General features: G+C 39.4%; 1 protein-coding gene across 2 annotated transcripts in view; it reads right to left on the bottom strand.

Moving 5' to 3' along the window:
* The window catches only part of PolrMT (mitochondrial RNA polymerase), a 41,239-nt gene extending 26,428 nt beyond the window's left edge, over nt 1–14,811 (bottom strand). For both annotated transcript variants that reach the window (XM_076201550.1, XM_076201551.1), the window contains exons 1-9: nt 14,652–14,811; nt 12,262–12,375; nt 9,320–10,179; nt 7,666–7,797; nt 5,036–5,200; nt 4,735–4,914; nt 2,507–2,647; nt 991–1,167; nt 111–306 (exon numbers count right to left, since the gene is read on the bottom strand). In XM_076201550.1, the coding sequence (XP_076057665.1) occupies nt 111–306; nt 991–1,167; nt 2,507–2,647; nt 4,735–4,914; nt 5,036–5,200; nt 7,666–7,797; nt 9,320–10,179; nt 12,262–12,375; nt 14,652–14,790 (2,104 nt within the window). In that variant the 5' untranslated portion in view covers nt 14,791–14,811. The remainder of the gene's footprint in view (nt 1–110; nt 307–990; nt 1,168–2,506; nt 2,648–4,734; nt 4,915–5,035; nt 5,201–7,665; nt 7,798–9,319; nt 10,180–12,261; nt 12,376–14,651) is intronic.
* Between the last annotated feature and the right edge of the window lie 9,377 nt (nt 14,812–24,188).

Here is a 24,188-nt window from a genome sequence, read left to right as displayed (position 1 = left end):
AGAAGAAGAAGAAGAAGAAGAAGAAGAAGAAGAAGAAGAAGAAGAAGAAGAAGAAGAAGATAATCAGTAATATCTTTAAAATCATCCCACAAGTAAATTTTTCGCCAAACCTGAGTTCTTATCAGCACTATCCCGCAGAAACCAATTGTTGTATTCTTCATAGACAGATGCAAGCTTCTCTAAGACTCCTGTATTTTTCTTATACTCTATGAGATATCTTGTGTAAATTTGTTCTCCCAGTCTGCGATATAGAGCATGACGAGAAGGAGAGTATGCCTCTGAACTACTCGCTAAGAAGGTCAGCTCCTTAAAACATAAAAAGAATGTAAACATATAAAGTTCGCTAATTTCAACACATAGTGCCTTATATCATTATGGAATATTATGAGACCAAATTCATATAAACTCAAATGCAGCTACAAAGTAACTTTGCAAAGCGAAACAATCTAATAATAATAACTGCTGCCTCAAGTTTCACAAAACAGAAAACCCACAGCCCCAAAGCAACTGACAACGATCCTCAGGCCTTCCCACAGTTCTCTATGGGAAGAAACTGGAATGAAAAATGTTGTCTATGGTGTATTCATATGTCACTAGCTAAAAACTGTAGAAGAAGAGGAACAGCCACCAGTTGTCAGTTCTCCATGTTTTTTTTAAAAGCTGTAAGAATTACAGTTGAAGGTGAAAGAAATCCTGGGCCTGACCCAAAGATCAAGTGTCAGCTCTTTAGGACTGTACCTCTTGATAGAGGCAAGGATGTCGACATTTTAAAAATGGGCAGCTTTGCAGGCCCACCACAAGCAAGTATTCATCACTGGTCCATGAATCAATATAACTCCATAATAAATGACAACTAAAACTGTTAATACTTACACACCATACTGCCTTTTCCCCTCCCCCAATATACCATATAATGGGGGTACCGAAATCAAAACATACACCCACCCCATAGCCAAAGAGTATGGAACAAAATAATACATTCCTCCATACCTGCAACATAATATTGATGTAATCTTCAGGAGGCAATGCCACCAAGTATGGGTAAAGTGTCATCTGTTTATCACGCTTGTTGCCAAAGAAACTTTTCTTCATTGACTCAACATGAGCTATAAAGGTTTTGAACATTACTTCCTTCCAACGCTCTTCCCATGACATCAACTTGTCTCTCTGGTATAAAGAAGCAAATGAGAAATATCTGAATATAAAAAAAGACACAATTGCATACAGATAAACTTTTAACAAAATTATCAAAAGCTTTACAACAAACAAATGCTCAAAAATCTGTAAACTAAACACAGTAACCATAACACAAAACCCATTAGTTGTGCTAGATTCCAAATTCCTTGCTATGACTATTTAGAATAAATAAGAAGAAATTCCTTCAGGTCACATCAACTTCACAACCATTCTCCAATCACCCCTATCTCTTGCCTTCTCCCTTCCATATTCAACAGGCATTCCTCCTGCACCAAATGGCCATTTCTCCCATCCATCTACCTCATTCTTTATATTCCCCTCAAGATTACTAAATCCACCTCTGCCTTCTATACTCTCTTTTATCTGGTCTTTCTTCATTCATTCTTTCTACTTGCCCAAACCATCCCAGTATTCTTTGATCAACCCTACCTGCCAGTACCTTCCAACTCCACTCTCTGCCTCACTTCCACATTTCTCATTTTATCCATCCTCATAACTTACACAATACTTCTTAAACACTTCAACTCCCTTAAAAAATAGTACTTTTTTTTTTTCTCTGTGAGACTTGTGGACCCACCTGGGGCTATTACCAAATACCTTAGAGCCACAAATCCCCAACAAGAGGGAACCAACACAACAGATAAACCATTTCATTGTGAATAGCAACTCGTAAGTTTTATTTTTACATTATTCTGATGTTAATGTTAAACATATATACCAAAGGCTTTTTTCCCCCTTATAAGGGAGTTAGCCAAAAAACAAAGCCATTAAAACCACTCCCACCCTTTTCATCCCTAACATACTCCACTCCCCTCCCTCTTATCTTGGCACCTCCTGGATGACAAGTCATCCCTGCATTTCGCCCACTGCCCTGGGTCAGAAGCAGTGTCGCAAGACACAGCACTTCCACAGCAAGGCTGCTTCATTAAATCAGCAACCTCATGCAGAAAAGGAGAAGACAGGGAGAATTCCCTTTGGGCCACATCAATTTATTTCTCACACATACTCCCTCAACCCCTATCCCTCACCCATTCCACCTCATGCATCACAGCATCATCCATATACAACCATTCTCCATTCACCCCATCTTCTGTCCTCTCCCATCCTTCCTCAACTGACATTCTCCTCTTTCCCAAAGCCCCTTTTACCCCATCTATCCATCTCACAAATAAAACTACCATGTGGCACATTTTTCACTAAGGCTATCAAAATATCAATTAATAAACCTGGTGCCCCCAGTCTCCCTCGCAGAAGACCTGTGGCCTTCTGGTAAACATCTATTAAAACAATTCTACATATATGAACTTACAAAGAACTGGACCTCTGAAGTAACTTCTTTGTTCTCTATACTTTTAATTTGTAGATAACCCTTTTGTTCCATTTTAAACTGCTCCTCAGTCCACTTTCGAAGGTCTTCCTTATTCACAACACCCTCTGCAGGTGAAGGTACCTGAAACAACCACAAAACACTTCTAAGCTACCAGAAGAGGCTGGATGACCGCATTGTGAACAGCTGCCCAGGATGTAACACTTCACCCCATACCATACAACACATAATGGAAGACTGCATTATACACAATCATGCACGCAAACAACACAACATACACTCTATAAAGGATTTGTGGGAAAACCCAGTTTCGGCTGTGGCATTCCTTGGGGAGACGGGACTGCTCGGACAGACAGTCTAGGGAACGACAACAACAACAACTACCACAAAACAAACAAATCAGAGACAACACAGGAAACATATATGGATATTTAAAAAAAAAAAAAAAAAAAAAAAAAAAAAATAGGACCAAGAATGGCATGCATATACTTCAATTGTTATATAATTATCCAAAGTAACTGGGGTGGCACCTGGTGACTTCTGGCACCTCATCCAACAGGCTGGTTTGTATTTTCATTTAAATATTATTAACTTTCACTGATCAATAATCCAATCAATGTACCAAAGATTGTTTCCTTCTTACAATGGGAGTGGGCAACTCAAAGCACAGTCACCACATACACATTAACACCAATTCAATGCCCCCTCCCATCTTCAGTGATACTGAATCTTGTACATTTGTTTTGGCAGTTAACATGCTTATTCAGCCAAGGGAAATTCTGTGCAGTAAACATCTTAAACCTGCCCCAATTAACACTTTTGCTACTACTGATAACACACACATTTGTTCCAACCACTACCAGGCAATTCTATTGAGCCAAAGAAAACACACTCCACAGTGAAAGGACAACTACAATATAAATATTATACTACAATATACTTTTTTTCCTTCAATTAATAAGCTTTTACTTCCCTTCACCTTGGTTGGCTTCTACTATATACTGTACAATCAGAATCCAGTAGTCAAAACTAACCTCATCATCATAAATAATAATCAGATACATCCACTCTTGTTGACCTTGTTTTCATTATAACATCTTTCCAGGCTACTCTTTTGGAAAACTTGTTCTTTAGTCCCCCGACCCTAAGATCATCCAGTATAGCTTTATGGTTTGTCCTTCATTATCCACCTCTTATAATAATCATGGTCCTCGCTTAACTCAGCCAGTTATCTTTCCCCATTCTCTTCACATGCCAAAACCATCTTAGGTTCTTTTTCCTTACAACATCATTAATACCTTAAAGTCCCATCCTACTCCTAACATTCTCATTCACAGTCCTTACCCAACTTCACCCACTGCTCAAACTCTATCATACATGCATATACCAAGGGCATTTTCCCCCCTGACAATGGAGGTAGCCAAAGTCAGAGGCATAAATCCACTCCCACCCCAAAGTAAGCTGCATCCACTTAATCATCCTCAAAACTCTACCCTTAACCTCTTCAATATGAGTAAAGTTTTCACACCCAGCATCGGATGCCAAATGTACGATGCATTACACTACTCACGTTATAAAATATAAAGTCACTGATGAATTACTTGTTCTCTTTCATTCTGAATAATAATAAACACAGAAAATGTGATCAAGATGCCAGCACCAGCATTCTCGCATAATCACTCCCACCTCATGACTCCTGCGTAGGCGTCATCATATCAGAAAGGTTAATTCCTTCACTATTCAAGGCAGTAAATATACACATCAAAGAACCTCCCACTATCATAGATCATTAAACTTTTTGAACTTGCTGTATACATACATTTTGTTAACAGTATAAGGGCACCTCACTCATGCTTGTCTACAAAAACATGAATGATGCTGTTTCAAGAAAAAGATTAACAGTCAAGCTGTGTGACATGGTTCTAGACACTGGATGTCAGGTATCCATTGATATTGTCTCTACCCACTTTGATACAAACTATATAATCGAAAGACATCATATGATTATAATTTCTATACTTATGACACTACATATATGGTGCAGTCTACACATTATACTTCAAACCCATTTTATGCTATACTAAAATCTTCCATAATTACTAACACTCCAATAATAAGACACTGCAATTCAAATAAAAACTGAAGCATCTCAAGGGAAAAAGAAATTAATCAAATTTAATAATCACAGCAAATCTGAAGAGCACCTGTACCTTGCTACTATATATAGATTTGTTGAGATGATCAACTAAGGGGCATAAGTACTCTGAAGACATTGGATGTTGGGGTACAGGATCAAATGCTGGCTGAACAAGTTGAATAGCTTTTAACACTTTCTCCCTATGGTCCCGAATAAACTCCCCTTCAAGAAAAAGCTGTTGCAAAGTCATGCCCTGAAATATACAATCATAAGTAAGCATTTCATCAAAAGCAAACTGATCAGACATTTTAATATAGCAGTATATCTACATAATATGAGACCAAGTGTTAAAAATAGAACAATTTTATCCATACCTTAGACTCTAACTGAGAAATAAGTTCTTCAACTCGCTTTGTGGTTTTTGGAGTTGCTGGTTGTGTTGCAAGGCATACTAAAAATGAAATGTATGTATTGCAGTCTGGTACTAACATGTCTTCTTGCATGACTCCCAACAATTCTTTCATTCTTCTATAATTACCCTGAAAGAATGAAATATACAAATTACTAAAATCAATCCAGTTAATAAATTTATTAATTGTTGGGAGATAGGGTTGATGAAAGAGTACTGGGATGGTTTGGACACATGGAAAGAATGAGTGAAGAAAGATTAGTAAAAGAGGTGTGGATGGCAGAGGTGGAAGGAGTGAACATGAGGGGGTGACCTAGGATGAGATGGATGGATGGGATAAAAGGGGCTTTGGGAAAGAGGGGAATGTTGAGAAAGGACAGGAGAGGACAGAAGATAGCCTGCAGGCTGACCTTGCAGTTGGTGGTACCAATAAGATTATGTAGGAGGGAGTAGGTGGATAACTGTAACCCTATACATTTATCTTTACCATTCATATATTTGTCATAGTTGGTTTATGATAAATGTTGTTCATGAACTCCCAAGAATTAGAATTCATAAGAAAATCTAAAAGGAAGCTTAATATCAACATTTATCTCTACTGTCAAGGATAAGCCTGTAATCTATTGTAACTGTGATCTCAAGGTTTCTGGGCATTCAAGAGAATGTGTACAGACAAAGATATCATCAATATATGTACAGTATATCTGAGGGTTCACCTAATACCTTGGAATACTGTTTCCTTTACTGCTGACATAAAGGCCTGGGCAAAACGGACCCTGAGGAGTGACCCCATCACAACACCATCAGGTTGAACATTTAGGTTTCCTTCAGGACATCTGAAGGGAACCTCTGTCATACAGATTTGAAGTAGTTCTTCCAAGGTGTTTATTGGAAGAGAGGGTGGTGCAAGGTCAGGTTGATAATATACATAGTTCAGAATGATATAATTTGTTCTAAGTCGGTTGAGAGACTGACTGCATCCAACAATGCTATGAAGCCATCAGGTTTATTCAACCCCACTATATCTATAAATCCATCTGTTGACCATAGGGAGTTGTTTGGTATACAGGGAGAGATTATACTTTGAAGCTTTTTGGTAACAATATATGAAGGGGTTGGAATTTGTGAAGTGATGGGTCTTAATGATTTCCTTCTTTGTGGGTTTTAATATTCTCATAAAAATATCCTTGGGAGTAGTCACCAATTAATGAGACAAACCTTATTCCACCCACCTTTGCATTCACTACAGAAATAAGTTTAACATCTTCTTCCATAGTTCAATTGGATTGCATATTTTCTTATATTTCAATCAGTCTTGTAAGATGTCTCACCATTTTTAGAAATAATACTCCTTACATAAAACCAGTTATAGTGGACTGGCTAGTGAGGTTGTCTAATGTGTGTCTAAGGGAGGAGAGAGTGTCAGAGGACTGGAGGAGTGCCTAGATGGAGGTAGCCAGCCAAGGCATGCACCCACTTCCATCCATCACCCATTGTTTCTCTCTCATCTTAGCTCCTCATGCCTATGCTCAAGTGAGAGACAATGCAGCAAGACACAGCACATCAACAGCAGGGCTGCTTCTATATCTTGGGCCCAGTCTGAGGACTGAGTCCCATGCACCTCCTAAAGAATGTGAGGGGATTGACAGGTTTTGATAATGGACAGCTTAGCTCTCCATTCTGCAGAGCCACCTCATCCTGGTACTCATAACTCATCCCTAACAATACAACTCCATTTTTTTTTTTTTTTCATAAAATATTTTAGGGTCTTTGACACCCCTACAGACTCTTTATATTCCTTTATAATAGAAAGAGGAGCCAAGAAAAGAGGAAGGGAGGGGTGGTGAATGGGAGTGCAGTGAGTGGGGATGAAATAGGTGGGATTGGAATTATGCCTTTTGACTTTGGCTACCTCACTTGTAAGGGGGAAAAAAGCCTTTTGTATATGTATGTATAATAGAAAAACAATCTACCTTCAAAGAGTTACTCTCAACTTCTACTACCCTCCTTAAATCTCTCTTTCACCATCCAGTTATTCATTTTCCATTGGAGCTTTACAGCAGAACAAAAATGACACTGTCATGTTCCCCTGCATGTTATAAAAGGATACTAAATGGAGGGAAGCAGTGGGGTGAACCAGCTTTGGTTTGTGGGCCCTACTGTACAAGTGCTATATCTCAATACAATGCCTTCACCCCAAGTAGTGTGGTATGTGACAGGGATGATGCTTCATCAATGAAGTGCCGAGATGAATGAGGCAATAAACAAGTTTCAATGTATATATAAAGGGTGTATTCTTTGACTTACCCATCCACATTATATGGGGGGAAAGGGCTTTTGGAATGTATGTAATAAATCTTCAAATTAAATCTATTAACCAAGAGCTTTTTCCCCCATATAAGGGAGGTAGCCAAGTCAAAAATCATGTACCCACTCCCATCCACCACCCTTTCCTCCTTCTCATCTTAGCTCCTCACAGATGACAGGTCATTAGCACATCCATATCCTTTCTTCAAGTTAAATCATTGTGTAATAACATTAGATACAGATTAAGGCATTCAATATTTCCTGTGCCTACAGGAAAAGAATACTTACTTTCTCTGCATGCCCAAAAAACAATACATTATATGCTCCCACAGATTTGACTGGAAGGGAGGAAGTAGACTTGGCTAATCGACGATAATACATTAAAGTGTGGGTAGCACGGTTCAGCATACCAACATTCACCTGAAAAAATAAGAAATAAAAAAAACATGTATATATTACCTAAAGTTTGGAAACAACCCTATTACATGAATGCATAAAAGAAATTATTGGAATGGTTTGGATACATGGAAAGAATGAGTGAAGAATGAGTGAAGAATGAGTAGCACAGAGTGTGGAAAGCAGAGGTGGATGGAGTGAACTTGAGGAGATGATCAAGGACAAGATAGATGGATGGGGCGAAAGGGGCTCTGAGCCAGGGTTGACATTGAAAATGTTTTAATAAAAATAAATAAATAATAACATTAAAATAAAATAAAATAAAATAAATAATAATAATATATATATACATACATATACCAGGGGTTTTTCCCCCTTACAAGAGAGATAGCCAAAGTCAAAAGACATAATTACACTCCCCAATTTCATTCCCATTCACCTCCCCTCCCTCCTTCCCTCTCATCTTGGCTTCTCCTGGATTGGATAACAGGTCATCCCTACATCTCGTCCACTCCCCTGGGTCAGAACCAATGCAGCAAGACACAGCACATCCATAGCAAGGCCACTTTATTTAATTGGCAACCTCCCCAATTTCCACAGAAGCAGACTAGGAGGGAGGGTCACCAAATAAGCGATGCAGCCCTGCCATGGATGTACTGTGTCTTACTGCATTGCTTCTGACCCAGGCAGTGGCTACGAGACAAGGATGACCCTTCATCCACAAGGAGCTAAGATGAGAGAGCAACAAAGGTTAGTGGATGGGAGTGAAATGGGTGGGTATTGGTGGATGCCTTGACTGGCTACCTCCCTTATAAGGGGAAGAAACACTTGGTATGGAGAGATAATCAGTTTGCACAAATGTATCAAAAGAAAGATATCCACACAAGTTATTAATGCAAAGCATGTATGTGTTCAGTAAAAATAAGTTATTAACCACTTCCATACGGTGACGCCTACGTAGGCGTCATGAGGAGCAAGTGGGTACGCGATGATGCCGACGTCGGCGTCTTGATTATATTTATTGTAGTTGTACCTGTGTGACCCTCACTCTCTCTAAACTGGCTTCATCATATTTTCTATGGTTATCAAAATTCACGGGTGAAAGAGAACGAGCAATTGAGCAGTGACTTTATTTTTTATCATGTGATTATTATGACACAACATCGCACGTCGGGCAGCTAATGCTGCCAGACGTGCGATGTGCCCCGGAGTGAAGAGGTTAATCCAAAGCATGTATGCATTCAGTAAAAATAAGTTAAAAGCTTGTTTGACATCCTGACTCCCTTATGCCTACTGGGCAACACTGAAGGCAAACTGCTCAAATTAATGGCAGATTTCTTGGAAGGGAACCAGACATGAAAAGTACTTCTTGGAGTAAACTATGAAGTTAAAATGTGACAATTAGGGTTCCAAAAAATTAATATAAATACGAGTCAATTTACTCCTTTCACATATATACCCTTAATTCTGCCACTAATTGCCTCAAAACCTTATCTGAACTAGCCAGAAAGATAAAAATGACTAATATACAATCATAAATACTTACACAGACACTAAGGTATGCCTCCAGTGTTTGATTGAAACTGACTTCTCGTCCTCTCCTTTTGGCTTCTTCGATAAGTTTGCGGTTTTCTTGTTCTACCTGCGCTTTGGTTTTCTTTTTCTTCTGAGCCTGAGTTGTGTCTTCAATTTTTGTATTTTTGTGCCCTTCATTTCCAGAACTCCAGAGATCTCTAAACTGATCTCTATCTAGAAACATATCCTCTTCATTTTCTAAAGCTATAAAATCCTCTTCTTGGCCACTTTTTATGCTCTTTTCTGTTACAGTCCGACTCTTTTTTTTCTGTAATTTTTCTTTTGATTCAACACTCCTGATCACATCTTCAGAAATCTTATTTATGTCCAAAGATGGTATATTCTTAAATGATGTCACATCACACATTAAATCCTCTAATCCTCTTAAATCAGCACTAGTTCTTTCACCATAATTCACATTATCTTCTAACCCAGTACTTCCTTCTGAAATGGACCCTTCTAAAGTTCTTAAGGTATCAGCTATATTACTGGAATGAATATATGAGTTACCAATATCACTATTTGAAATAACAGATTCATGAGCATCCACCTCAGGCCATCTCACATCTTCACCTGATGCAACTGAATTTCTATCAGGGAAGTTCAAACTATTGGATGGCACTTCACTACTCTCTAATGATGTGGGATATAATAAGTCTGCAATATCTTCAGGGCTAGCATCTAATCCCAGAGATGCTGCTGCTGCTGCTTGTGATGGCGTACCGTGAAATGATGTGGCCGGTAAAATTCCAAGAGTCTTGTCAACATCAAATGACTTGGAAGTGAGCCTTTTTATTTTTGCTCTAGACTGAGAAATGCTTTCTTCTTTCACTGAAATTGAAATTCAAAGATAAACATTAGAACTAATACTAAGTCTTAGGTAAATGTCTTGAGGGACTGAAAATTGTCATGAGATAAGCATTTGGGAATGGATGCAAAAATATTATATGAAGAGGTGATTGTGCTTACGACACTGTATGGGGCCAAGACTTGGGACTTAAGAGAGGCAGAAATGAGATGAAGTATCTGAGAAGTATGGTTGGATAGGCTAAGATATGAGGATGTGAGAAAAAGAGTGGGGGTGGAAAAGGACCTGGCAGACAGTGCTGATGAAATATTATTAGGGTGGTTTGGTCACATGGAAAGAAGGGAAGGTCACCATGTAAATGAAGCAGCCCTGCTGGAGATGTAGTGTGTCTTGTTGTATTACTTCTGACTTGAACAATGGGCAGGAATCAGGGATGACACTTCATCCATGAAGAACTATGATGAGAGGGAAACAATGGTTGGTGGATGGGATTAGAATGGGTGGAGGTGGGTGGATGCCTTGGCTAGCAACCCATCTTATCTGGGTGAAGAGGCCTTTGGTATACAGACTGACAGAACAATTTCTACTCAAAGCCTTTGTTTTTCAACAGATTTATCTGGCAACAATGCTTTTAGTAACCCTTCATAAATGAAGATCAATCTTATCCTCTATAAGAGCATATGGAAACCAGAGCAAAGAGGAGATTTAGGTACAGAATAAAGCAAGCACTCCAGCATCTGAGCACACTTGGCCACAACTGGTGTCCAATGGCAAGGGAGACATAAAACAACCAGTTGTGTGCGACTATAGTACCTTGCCTAAGCTCCCGTCAATGGAGCCAGCATATGTGGTAGAGTGCCAAGGACTGGGGGAAGTATAGCTGTAAAAGCATTCTTAACTCACCTCACAACAATGTTAGAGAGGTTACAGAAAGATTTAGTGACTATGTATTGCAAGTACTCAGCCCTTTCCAATCAACAGAGCTAATGCCATTTTGCCCATGACTGCTTATTAGCAATAGCCAGAAAGTCACCACATTATTCGTAGTGAGTCATACTATCATATGGCCAATCCCCTGTCTGCAACCCAGGGTACACATTCAATGAAGGACGGTCACACCACAGATGCATACATATATAATGAATATAAATAAAATAGGTGTATATATATATATATATATATATATATATATATATATATATATATATATATATATATATATATATGTGGAAAGAATGAGTGAAGGAAGATTAGTAAAAGAGGTGTGGAAGGCAGAGGTAGGCAGAGGTGGAAGGAGTGAACATGAGGGGGCAACCAAGGATGAGATGGATGGATGGATAAAAGAGGCATTGGGAAAGAGAGGAAAGTCTGTTGACGAAGGATGGGTGAGAACAGAAGGTAGGGGTGAATGGAGAATGGTTGTGTATGGATGATGCTGTGATGCATGAGGGGGACTGGGTGGGAGATGAAGTAGGTGAGAAAAATAAATTGATGCAGCCCAAAGGGATTTCTCCCCATATTCTCCTTTGCTGCATGAGGGGACAGAGGGGGGGGTCACTGATTTAATGAAGCAGCCTTGCTGTGGATGTGCTGTGTCTTACGACACTCCTAACCCAGAGCAGTGGGTGAGATGCAGGGATGACCCATCATCCAGGAGGAGACAAGATAAGAATGAGAGAGAGAGAGAGAGGGGGTGGATGGGGGTGGAGTGTGAAGGGATGTAATGGGTGGGAGTGGAGTTACCTCCCTTGTTAGGGGGAAAGAGCTTTTGGTATATGTATGTGTGTGTGTGTGTGTGTATGTATGTATGTGTGTGTGTGTGTGTGTGTGTGTGTGTGTGTGTGTGTGTGTGTGTGTGTGTGTGTGTGTGTGTGTGTGTATATATATATATATACATATGTATATATATACATATATATATATATACATATATATATATATATTATACATACATATATATATATATATATACATATATATATATATATATATATATATATATGCTAAATAAAAATATAACACTGATCATGTGAATCAAACTATCAAGCATGACACAAAGAAGAATCAAATTTATTTCCATCATGTTCTATTATGCAGGAAAATACCTTGAATAACATCAGTGGTTAGTTTTTTCTTCACTCTCCTTTTGGTCTGTCCTTGTTCCTGCCTACTATGGGTGCGAGTGGACTGATGGCGCATACACAATCGACATGCTGGTACTGTAGATTAGAAAACATTTTTAATTATAAAATAAAACATTAAAATTATATATTTTTTATAGTAAACACTATAAAGCAATGATAGATATTTTACTTTCCCTACTATGAGACCAACAACAGATAACTTTAAGTGGCGATCTTGCAAGATGGATAGCTAAAAGAATTGTCTCAACCCAGACAATAAAACAATATTTTTTTTCCTTGAGTGACTTAAGGGCCAATCCAGTGATTGTTGCCAGTTACCAATGAGCCATGGGTTTCCAGCAAGAGATTTGAGACAACAGATTGTGTCCCTATTGTCCATCTTCAAAACCCATCACCCCTCACTTCAACCTGAAAGTGCAACCCAAAGGGATTGGTTTCCAAACAGGATACATGATCACAGCTTTGACAATTTCCTTTCCCTTTCCACATAGCTAAACCTGAAGACTTCTCCCCTCCTCCTACTACAAAAACAAGGGATCCAACATTTCTTCCCAAAGAGGTCTATGGGAGGACACTTGAGAAACACTGCAAGCCACTCTGAGGGTGTGAATTTCCAGTCAATGAAATTCTGGGCAACAATTATCATTGTTCCCTGCTATCAATTTGTATACATAACTACTTCCTTATACTATCCTTTTAAATACATTGACTAAAATAAAAAGGTGCCAGATATATGTCATCCCTATTGAAAGATGACTTCAATATCACACACTTATTTTCATCCTCATCTCACAATCTTTTATTCTTTGTGAAAACCTGCATTAGTCAGTTCAAACTCAGTCTAATTATCTACAGTGGTTGTTGTCAGATTGTATATGGTGTCTACAAAGTAGGACACAAGACAAGAATGATATAATAATGCATTCTGGTTAACAACATATCAATCAATCCATATATTGCCCCTGGTCTCTTTTAAACTATACTAAAGCTATACTAAGTATTCGTAATAGGCTCTGGGTAAATAGGCAAACAAGTCCCAATTATATTCTATGTACTAGAAATGAATGTAATAACAATTCAATTACTATACATGCATAAACACATAATTTTGCCTTAGTCCTACTCAAGACAAGGTAAACTCAGGACAACACATTTTCCAAGCATTTTTTTTTTTTTTCAAACCTGTTTGGACAATACAAAATTAATCTTCTCTATAACATTTTCAGGTAAATTTTTTGAGGTGCACATCTATGCAACATAAAAATAGATAATTAATGATTAATTTTGTAAATTATATTACATCAATGTAATATACATTTTTCTTGGCAGAAATTAATAGCAAAAAGTTGCTAAAACCAATTTACTAACAAATGAAGTCACGGTGTGTTACACCATGTTTGTTTTGATAGATGCCAAGGTTGAAGAAATGAAAGGGTAAATTTGTCTATTCTAACCTAACCTAACTTACTTAACCTACATAACCTAAGCTGTATTTAGTAATGCAATACCTGTAATTCTAAAGATCACTGGAGGTCATCATCATTGTCACAGATGCTGACAGCCTGATTAAGTACTCCATCGGACTGCACAGAATAGAGTTGTTGCATAGCTTGAAGGAACCCCTATTGTCTTTGTAACAGCGTTGTTTAATGTCACCTTGAGTTGGAAAATACCTGGTACACAACATGTTTGCCACTGTCTAACTGACAGTGACTGGACTGGATAGACAACAATATTGGTAGTATATTTGCTTTTAGCAAGGTTTTTTGTCATTGATTTTCGCCAAGAAAAACGTATATTATGTTGATGTATTATTATAATTTACAAAATCAATAATTAATTTTCTGATGCTATATTGTGTAGGTGTGCATTTCTAATTTTTTTTTTACCAATTTTCATGATAATATGATATGATTTTGCAAAGTTTAACATTAGACTCTAGTGACTAGTGTTAAACTTTGCAATTCCTCCCCCTGACCTCTCTCTAATCTAGAGGTCAAGGAGGAATTGCATATGCCAATGGGACATCTAGGATTCCTGTGCATATCTGAACAAGTGACTCAGAATCTGCATATCAAGATTACTGCTGTTCTACAATTATTATTATTACCTATGTCTATGAAAAACAATTTGAATCAACTCTCAACACTTGAAGTGAGGAGATAATGCAGGCTCGAGATTGTCAATAATTTTTTAGATTCTGCTGACATGACTAACAAATCATTGAAATACTTGCACATTTAAACAATTAACTTGTTCTACAGTAGTTTGTTAATAATATGTTAGAAAACTAGAAGAAAACCGTGGAGATTTAATACATCTACTTCCATCACCCAATTCACCAATCTTACCATATCTCCTTCGAGAACTAAGGTCTTCAAAAACCTTTTCCCCCGATGGCCATCTGTTACACATTTGTTTTGAGACAATTGTATGAGTGGTCCTAGTTCCATTTCTAATTAATCCAATTATTTGTAACACCGATGCCATGCTTTCTTCGTCATAGCAGAACACTCGAAGGCATTGTAAACAAAGAAATCTATTGATAGCAAAGCAATCCAAGAAGGTTCAAGTAATTCCTATAAGCGTTCTAAGAGTAAAAATTGATGCGTTTTTGTTTCATTCTGTATTATGTAACCCATGCAACCAGCAGATTTCAACATGCGTATTGCACGCGCAAGCAAACGTGATATATTTGCGTATATATAGATTTAAATTTTGGCAATAAAAGAGTCTATCCATAAGAAACGAAGTACTGATTTGCTTTCGACAGTAATGAAGCGATACGATTAAATTTTCTTCTAGGATAATTATATGAACTGTATGGTGTTTTCAGACATAATTTCCTGCGACTTTAAAAATGAGGTGACTGAGTTAAAGCATTTTCTCAGCCTATATCTACATGAGAGAAGACTACGAAAAAGCTATATCTTTATCCCAGGTCTGTAGCCGGGCGGGGGGGGGGGGGCGCAGGGGGTGAGCTTAGTCATCTAAAATAGTAACCCCCCCCCAAACTCTCAAGCTCATATATTTGTAATTTTCAGTCAGTTTTCGGATATATCGATTGTCAAAATAAAACGGTGCACACTAATGGGTTTCGAGAATATTCTTTGCTGCAAATATATGCCCTCAATTTATTATCTTGCAATTTGGCGCCTCTTGCATGCACGTGCTTACACTGGAGAACCCTTACATAATGGTCAATGCACTGTTGACCCTGCCTGATGATTATGATTAGTGTTTGTGTCTGGTGTTTTAGCAGTGGTGTCACAATATTGATTTGTTCGTTTATTCTTTTTTTTTTTTTTTCGTAAGTGCTATACAAGTTAGATCAGTATATGCAGGAAACCCGTCCCCAAAGTCGTTCTGGCTGCGGGCCTGCTTTGTCCTCTTCTAGTCTTCCTTCTTTTTCACACTGCTATGTTGAGATTATAATTTTTGCAGTTTTCTTCCAACTAGGTCGGTATTTTTTTTTCCATTTTTCTGCGTATTCTAACCTCCATTTCTATCTCCCCTCCCCCCACATGTAGATGATAGATCGTTAAGTGGCTGATATTCCATTTGCCATTTCCGTTACGCATGCAAAAAAGATCATTATTATGGTATACAGTTCAGAATGAAAAATAGAATACATGTACATACGCCTCGTCCTTTGTTATCACATGACTGGACCGTCTTCCTCCAGTACCTTCTTTGATATCTTCACTACATTCATCAATATCATCAATTGGGGGCATATGCCAGGAAGCACTTTACTTCACTCACACGCCGGATCCAGTCCCTACGCTCTCTCCGAGCGAGCTTCCATGCAGACACACTTCCCATTCCAAACAACTCTCGACAGGTTTGATTGACTTCCCCACCCATGGATTCTGTGGGTGTCACCTTCTTCATCTCGTCCATCGAGGGTTGTCTCTTGTAGAGACAACGCTGAATAGGATCAACATCAGGGAAACGTGCCACATGCCGGAGTTGACGTTCGCGAATTATGCTGGTAACTGGCCTAGACTGAGTCTCACAGCACAGTCTCTAGTTTGATACAAAGTCATTCCAGCGATAACCCATGATTTTCCGAAGACATTTAGTACCAAAGACATCGAGGTGCCTCTTCAGGTCAGCATCTAATGTCCATGTATCACAGCCGTACAACAAGATGGGGAGCACAATTGACTTGAAGATTCGAATCTTAGTCCCCCTGCATAAACAACGACAGCACCATATACTCTGGTTGAGTGAGTCCATAACACCATAGGCAATGCTAATCCTACGAAGTACTTCATGACATGACCTACCACTGTTATACACTACATTACCAATATATGTAAAGGCTTCCAAGACTTCAATGTCCTCGTTATATGCAGAAATTGATTGAAGTGTGTCACCCAGTATGACCCTAAACTCCTGGACCTTGGTCTTGGTCCAGAAGACCTGAGGCCCAAGAAGTCTCGCTTCCCTGTGAAGTGACCCAAGGGTTACAACCAGTGCCTCCAACGATTCCGCAAGAAGGACAGCATCATCAGGAAACACAAGATCAGCGAATCTCCTCCGCGACGACATTAGTCGACAACTCTGCCCAATACCCAGACCATGCAGGTGTTGAAAAGTGTTGGGGCGAGGACACACCCTTGTCTCACTACTGAATTAACAGGAAAGAAGCTAGACACGCCCCTTCTATACTTTACAGCACTCTCTGTCCCAGAGTATAAGCCAGATATCAGGTCAATAATCCTTGCAGGAATCCAACGGATCCGCAGAAGATTCCAGAGCATTCCACGATGCACGAGGTCAAACGCCTTCTTGAGATCAATATAAACGGCAAGAAACCCCTGTTGAAACTCATGTCGGCACTCCACAATAATATGAGGCGCTAGGAACCGATCATTTGTAGACTTACCTGGCATAAATCCAGAGTGTTCAGGCCTCGTGAAACTTTAGCAGATGTGAACGAACCCATGTCAGTAATAAATGGGCAAACACCTTACTTGGAACACCGAACAGTGTAATGACGAAGTAGTTGTTACAGTCATGTCGGTCTTCTTCCCCCTTCCTGACGAAACAACTAGACCCTTTTTCCAGTCAGAAGGAATGGCACCGGATTGCTAGTGCTGCGTGCAACCCGCGGATCATGGTCTCACCTCCATCTTTCAGCAATTCCGCACATATGTTGTAGATGCCATCTGCCTTCAACTTACAGCAACTTACAACCCTTCAACTTACAGCCTCTTTAACCTCTGTCAAAGAGGGCAGAGATTCGTCTATCAGTGGATCAGGAGCCGCCACCTAAATACCATCGAGAAGAAACTGTCTTCTTCAAGGGTCACTGAAGAATAACTGCCCAACGTACTCGGCAAAGGGAACACATCCCTCCACACCTGGCACTAACTCACTTTCAGCTATTCGGATTGTGCTCCTCTAGGTCACAGATTTGGAGAGGAGTGTTTTCAAGGTTCGGTAAGCAGACCTAAAGTTATTTGCACTAAGTTGGCCCTCGACATCCTCAGCGATTCCCCTGACGCGACGTACCTCTCCTTGTCCATTCTAATGAGAACTCTAGTCCACCGTTTCTGATACCTGTATCGGCCCAGGTCCTCAGCCATTCTGGCAGCACGGCCCACCTCTATACTCTCCAGTGTCTCCTGCGACACCACACCAGTCCTCGACCCTGGACGCTCTCCAACGCACTCCTCGGCAGCTCTCGGAGCTTAAAGTTAAAAAAAAAAAAAAAAAAAAACTCAACAGTTCTTCAAGGTCCTCAACAGAGTCAAGTACTTTAAGCCGATTAGAGATTGCCACCGCACACTCCTGGGCACAACTATCATCCCTGAGGTTCTCCAGATGAGACCCAGGTACGTTACATCTCGGGATTCTCCTGGACTTGATACGCAGTCTAAGTGTTGCGACCACAAGTCTATGATCGGTCCCAAAGAATTCAGCATTTCAATAGACCTTGCAGTTTTGTAGGATCTTCCAACGAGTGCTAACAAGTATGTGATCGAGCTCCTTAGCCACTCCTCCGGCATTACTATACCATGTCCATCGGCGTGATTCTCGTCTTTAGAACTAAGAACTGCCAAACCTCAGCCTTCTGGACTTTGCAAAGTTCAGAAGGAGAGAACTTTTTTATATTCTAAGTTCCAGAACCATGGGAGCCAATATATACTTCATAGCCAGCTCTGTCGGTGCCAGTAACCGCATTAAAACCGGCTAAAACAACCGTGTCTGGTGGTGGGCACTAGTCATCTGGAGATTCAAACTTGACAAAGAACATCTTTTCAGGGTTATATGCCTCAGTAGGAACATATGCTGCAATAAGCGAGATGAAGCCCAAGGTGTGCTTCAGCCTCACAGTATCATACTTTCATCAACCGGAGTGGGGGGTCGCACCTGTTCGGCCCGACCAGAAGTATGTGTAATCCTCTCTAATGATCTCGCCGCTGCCTGGTCTTCTCATCTCTGAGAAAGCCACTATATCCAATCTGAGGTTCCTGAGCTCCGCCGATAAAAAAGGGTAGTCGGTCGTCCTGGAAGAAAGAATGTTTCAGGTGCCCACATGGAGAGCCCGCCAGAGGTTAGTCCCGGGCCTGGCTCGACGTGCGTGCCTCATTTGCAACACCCCCGGCACTCCGCACAGTGGGTTTGGTGATTTTGACGGGGGCAGGTTGCAAGCCCGTCCCTACTATGTGTCCAGTAGAGTTACCGGGAACATATGCCTCAGATTCGCTTTCCCAAGCCCCCACACATCACCGAATCCAACGAAGGGAGATCAGAATTTGGGTATGTATATATTAACCCAATAGTTCCAGGGGTCGTGGGAGAATATACACTCGCACACCAATGTTTCACTAAAGGATGGCAGGTGGGGAACGTGTGTTGTCGGCCCAGGCGATGACAATCGTTACAACGCAAGCCATAAGGAGCTTAACCCCCCTTAAAACATTAGCCCCCATCATATTTTTATTTCATTTATCTACCTTTCCGTTTGATTATTTTGTTCTATATTATTAATCTATTTCTTTCATCTTAACTGATATTGCATTTTATCTATTTATATATATATATATATATATATATATATATATATATATATATATATATATATATATATATATATATATATATATATGCTAATAAGAGCACGGGTACGTGTGTTCACTTATGGAAAGTAGACCACTTGGAAAAAGAAACTAACGAAGCAGAGCGCTTTCGTATATTACATCTTCAGTGCAAAAAGTACATAGTAATAGATATGCATAGATTATATATACATGGAAAAAGAAACAACTGTCCTTGTTCCTTTTTCCATGTATATATAATCTATGCATATCTATTACTATGTACTTTTTGCACTGAAGATGTAATATACGAAAGCGCTCTGCTTCGTTAGTTTCTTTTTCCAAGTGGTCTACTTTGCATATATATGTATATATACGTATATATGTATATGTATATATATATATATATATATATTTTTTTTTTTTTTTTTTTTTTTTTTTTTTTTCTCTGGTAACCACTAAGGAAATCGGTTGGGAATTACTGTTTTCTTCCAATTTCTTTAGTGGGTACCAGCAAAATTTGTGGATCACGTCTTGTTTTTAGTGATCTTTCTGCATATACATATATGGATGGGGTGAAGGGGGCTTTGGGGAAGAGGGGAATGTCGGTTGAGGAAGGACGGGAGAGGACAGAAGACAGGGGTGAATGGAGAATGGTTGTATATGGAAAATGTTGTGATGCATGAGGTGGATTGGACGGGGGAATGGGGGTGAGGTAGTGTGTGTGAGCAAAAAATTTTGACGCAGCCCGAAGGGATTTCTCCCCGTCCTCTCCTTTATATGGGGGGACGGAGAGGGGGGGTCGCCGATTTTATTAAGCGGCCTTGCTGTGGATGTGCTGTGTCCTGCGACACTGCTTCTGACCCAGGGCAGTGGACAGGGTGCAGGGATGACCCGTCATCTAGGAGGTGCTAAGATGGGAGGGAGGGTGGAGGGGTGTGGAGTGTTTTCGGGGATGAAATGGGTGGGAATGTTTTTGTGCCTTATCCTTTTTGGCTACCCCCCTGGTAAGGGGGAAAAAAGCCTTGGTATATGTATGTATGTATGTATATATATATATATATATATATATATATATATATGTATATATATATATATACATATATATATATATATATATATATATGGCAGGGTAGACAAGAAGGCACTGTGGGAGATTTTGCAGATATATGGAATTGGGGGAAAGTTGTTAAGGGCAGTCAAGAGTTTTCACGAGAGTAGTACAGCCTGTGTTAAAATGGGAAATTGAGAGAGTGAGTGTTTTGAGGTAAAAGTGGGACTGCATCAGGGTTGTGTCATATCCCCATGGGTGTTCAATGTGTGCATGGACGGGGATGGTGTGGGAGGTAAAGGCAAGGATAATGGTCAGGGGATGGGAGATGGTTAAAGAAAATGGAGAAAAGTGGGAGGTGAGCCAGTTGTTGTTTGCTGATGATACTGCGCTTGTGGCAGGGTCAGAGGTGGGATTAAGAGAGTTAGTGACAGAGATTGGGAAGGTATGCGACAGAAGAAAGTTTAAAGTAAATGTGGGTAGTAGCAAGGTGATGATATGTACAAGGGAAGAAGATAACAGTGAGTTGCAAGTTAGTCTTAAAGGAGAGAGGCTAGAGGAAGTGGATAGCTTTAGGTATTTGGAGTTGCATGTGGCAAGAAAGGGAGGAATAGAGATGGCGGTAAACTGTAGATTGAGGGAAGCAAGTAAATGCCTTGGGGAATTAAAAAGTGTAATGAGAATTAATGGGAATGGATGCCATGAGGAGATTGTATGAAGGGGTGATTGTGTCGACGGCGTTGTATGGGACAGAGATTTGGAACATAAGAAAGACAGAAACGAAAAAATTGAATGTATTTATGATGAAATGTCTGATAAGTATGGTACGGATTACTAGGCTAGATAGAGTGAGAAACAAGGAGGAGAGTGGGAGTGGAAAAGGAGATGGCAGATAGGGCTCATGAAACATTACTGGAATTGTTTGGACACATGGAAAGAATGAATGATGCAATATTAGTAAAAGAGGTGCGGAAGGCAGAGGTGGATGGAATGAATTTAAGGGGACAACCGAGGATGAGGTGGATGGATGGGGTGAAGGGGCCATTGAGAAGGGGAATGTCTGTTGAACAAGGAAAGGAGAAGGTAGGAAATAGGGGTAAGGGGAGAGTGACCGTGTATGTACGATATTGTTATGCAAGGAGGGGAGGAATAAGGGATTGGGGGTAGGTGCTTATGTGTGAATGATATTTTGACACAGACCGAAGGGATTTCTCCCCATCTCTCTTTTTCTGCATGAGGGGGGAGAGAGGGAGGTTCGCCGATTAAGTGAAGCGGCCTTGCTGCATTGTTTCTGATCCAGGGCAGTGGGCGGGACACAGGGATGACCCGTTATCCATGAGGAGCTAAGATAAGAGTGGGGAGAGGGTGGTGGATGGGACTGGAATGGGTGGGAGTAGGTATGTGCCTTTGAATTGGCTACCTCCCTTATAAGGCGTTAAAAATTCTTGGTGTGTGTGTGTATATATATATATATATATATATATATACATATACATATATATATATATATATATATATATATATATATATATATATGCGAATAAATCACAAAAACACGTGATTCACAAAATGTGTAATAACACCACTTGGAAAATAAAATGAAAGGTGACCGAACGTTTCCGTCTTTTTAAGACATTTTCAAAGGTACAGGGTAAGGTAGCAGTGACAATATATATACAAAAGAAGCACACTAGGGGGGAATTAGGACAGGTCCATATGACCTCAATCTCTCAGCACTGACGGACGCTTGAGCCGGCTACTGTCAACAATTTTATATGTTACAAAGTTATTCAATTTATACATTCCCATACTCATATTCATGTTGTGCTTCTTTTGTATGTATATTGTCACTGCTACCTTACTCTTTACCTTTGAAAATGTCTTCAAAAGACGAAAACGTTCGGTCACCTTTCATTTTATTTTCCAAGTGGTTTTATTACACACACACACACACACACACACACACACACACACACACACACATATATATATATATATATGTATATATATATATATATATGTATATATATATATATATGTGTGTGTGTGTGTGTGTGTGTGTGTGTGTGTGTGTGTGTGTGTGTGTGTGTGTGTGTGTGTGTGTGTGTGTGTGTGTGTGTGTGTGTATTCACCTCGGATCTGCTGCAGTCTCTGTCGAGACAGCCAGACACCACCCTACGGCATTGAGCTCAGAGCTCATTATTTGCCGATCTCTTGGTAGGTCTGAGATCACTCACACACCACACACCGGGACAGCAAGGTCACAACTCCTTGACTAACGTCCCGTACCTAATCACTGCTAGGTGAACAGGGGTTACACGTGAAAGGAGACAAACCCAACTTATCTCCGCCCGGCCGGGTAACCGAACCCCGGTTCTCTGGCTTGTGAGGCCAGTGCTTTACCAATCCGCCACCGAGCCGTGTGTGTGTATTTATCTAGTTGTATTTACCTAGTTGTATTTTACGGGAAGGGGAGCTATGCTCGTGGTGTCCCGTCTTTATATCTCATTTTATTTAAATTATTTTTAAATTCATGTATTGTTTTTGCACATACTACTTTCTCATCTAACATGTTCCAAATGTCTATTACTCTGTGAGGAAAGCTATTCTTTTTCAGATCTCTTCTATAGCTGTCTTTCTTGATTTTCTTTCCGTGTCCTCTTGTATTTCTTTCATCCCATTTTATTAGATTCTCTCTATCAATAATTTCTATGCCTTTCATGATTCTGTAAATAGTTATCAAATCTCCTCTCTCTCTTCTTTGCTCTAGTGTCTGTAGCTCAAGTTTTGCTAGTCTCTCTTCATATGCTAGTTTTGAGAGTGTTGGTGCCAATTTGGAATTGCTCTTTGTATTCTTTCAAGTTTTGTTATACATTTTTTTGTATTTGGTGACCACATCGTTGCTGCATATTCCAATCTTGGTCTCATCAAAGTGATTAATATTTTCTTCACCATTTCTTCATCCAGGTATGTAAATGCCACTTTGATTGTTCTTATTAAATTATAAGTTTCTCCAAAAATCTTGTTTATATGTTTCTCAGGTGACATATTATTCATAATAATGACTCCCAGGTCCTTCTCATTTTCTACTTTTTTTTATTCCTTCTTCTCCCAATTTATGTGATCCTTCTATTTTTTTTTTTTTTTTTTTTTTTTTTTTTTTTAGATTCCATTATACTACACTTTTTGGTATTGAACTCCATCTCCCACTTCCTACTCCATTCTCATACTTTATTGAGATCACTCTGTAGTGACTCACAATCTTCTTCCGTTTTCACTTTTTTTTTTTTAACAGTTTTGCGTCATCTGCAAAGAAGCTCATGTAACTTTCAATTTCTTTATCTATATCATTAATATGTATAGCAAACATTATTGGGGCCAAAACTGTTCATTGGGGAACACCACTTATTACTTCATCACATTTTGAGTGTTTGTCTCCTATCACTACTCTCATTTTTCTTTCTTGCAAAAAGTCTTCCATCAATTTAAGCAGTATGCCCTGTATTCCTCCTTCAGTTTCTAATTTCTTAAGTAACTTCTTATGTGGTACTTTGTCAAAAGCTTTTTTTTAGGTCTAGAAATGCACAATCAGCCCATCCATCTCTTTCTTGTATTATATCTATTAGCCTTGAATAGAAACATATTAAATTGGTGACGCATGATCGTCCTTGTCTGAATCCAAATTGCCTTGGATTTAGTACGTTGTTTTTTCTAAATACTTTACCCATCTACTTTTGATAATTCTTTCACAAATTTTTGCTATTGTACTTGTTAGAGAGACTGGT

This window comes from Oratosquilla oratoria, chromosome 18 (genome assembly GCF_046742065.1).
Source record: "Oratosquilla oratoria isolate Oo_2021 chromosome 18, ASM4674206v1, whole genome shotgun sequence".
Taxonomy (NCBI): domain Eukaryota; kingdom Metazoa; phylum Arthropoda; class Malacostraca; order Stomatopoda; family Squillidae; genus Oratosquilla; species Oratosquilla oratoria.
This window is presented reverse-complemented; position numbering and strand designations above follow the sequence as displayed.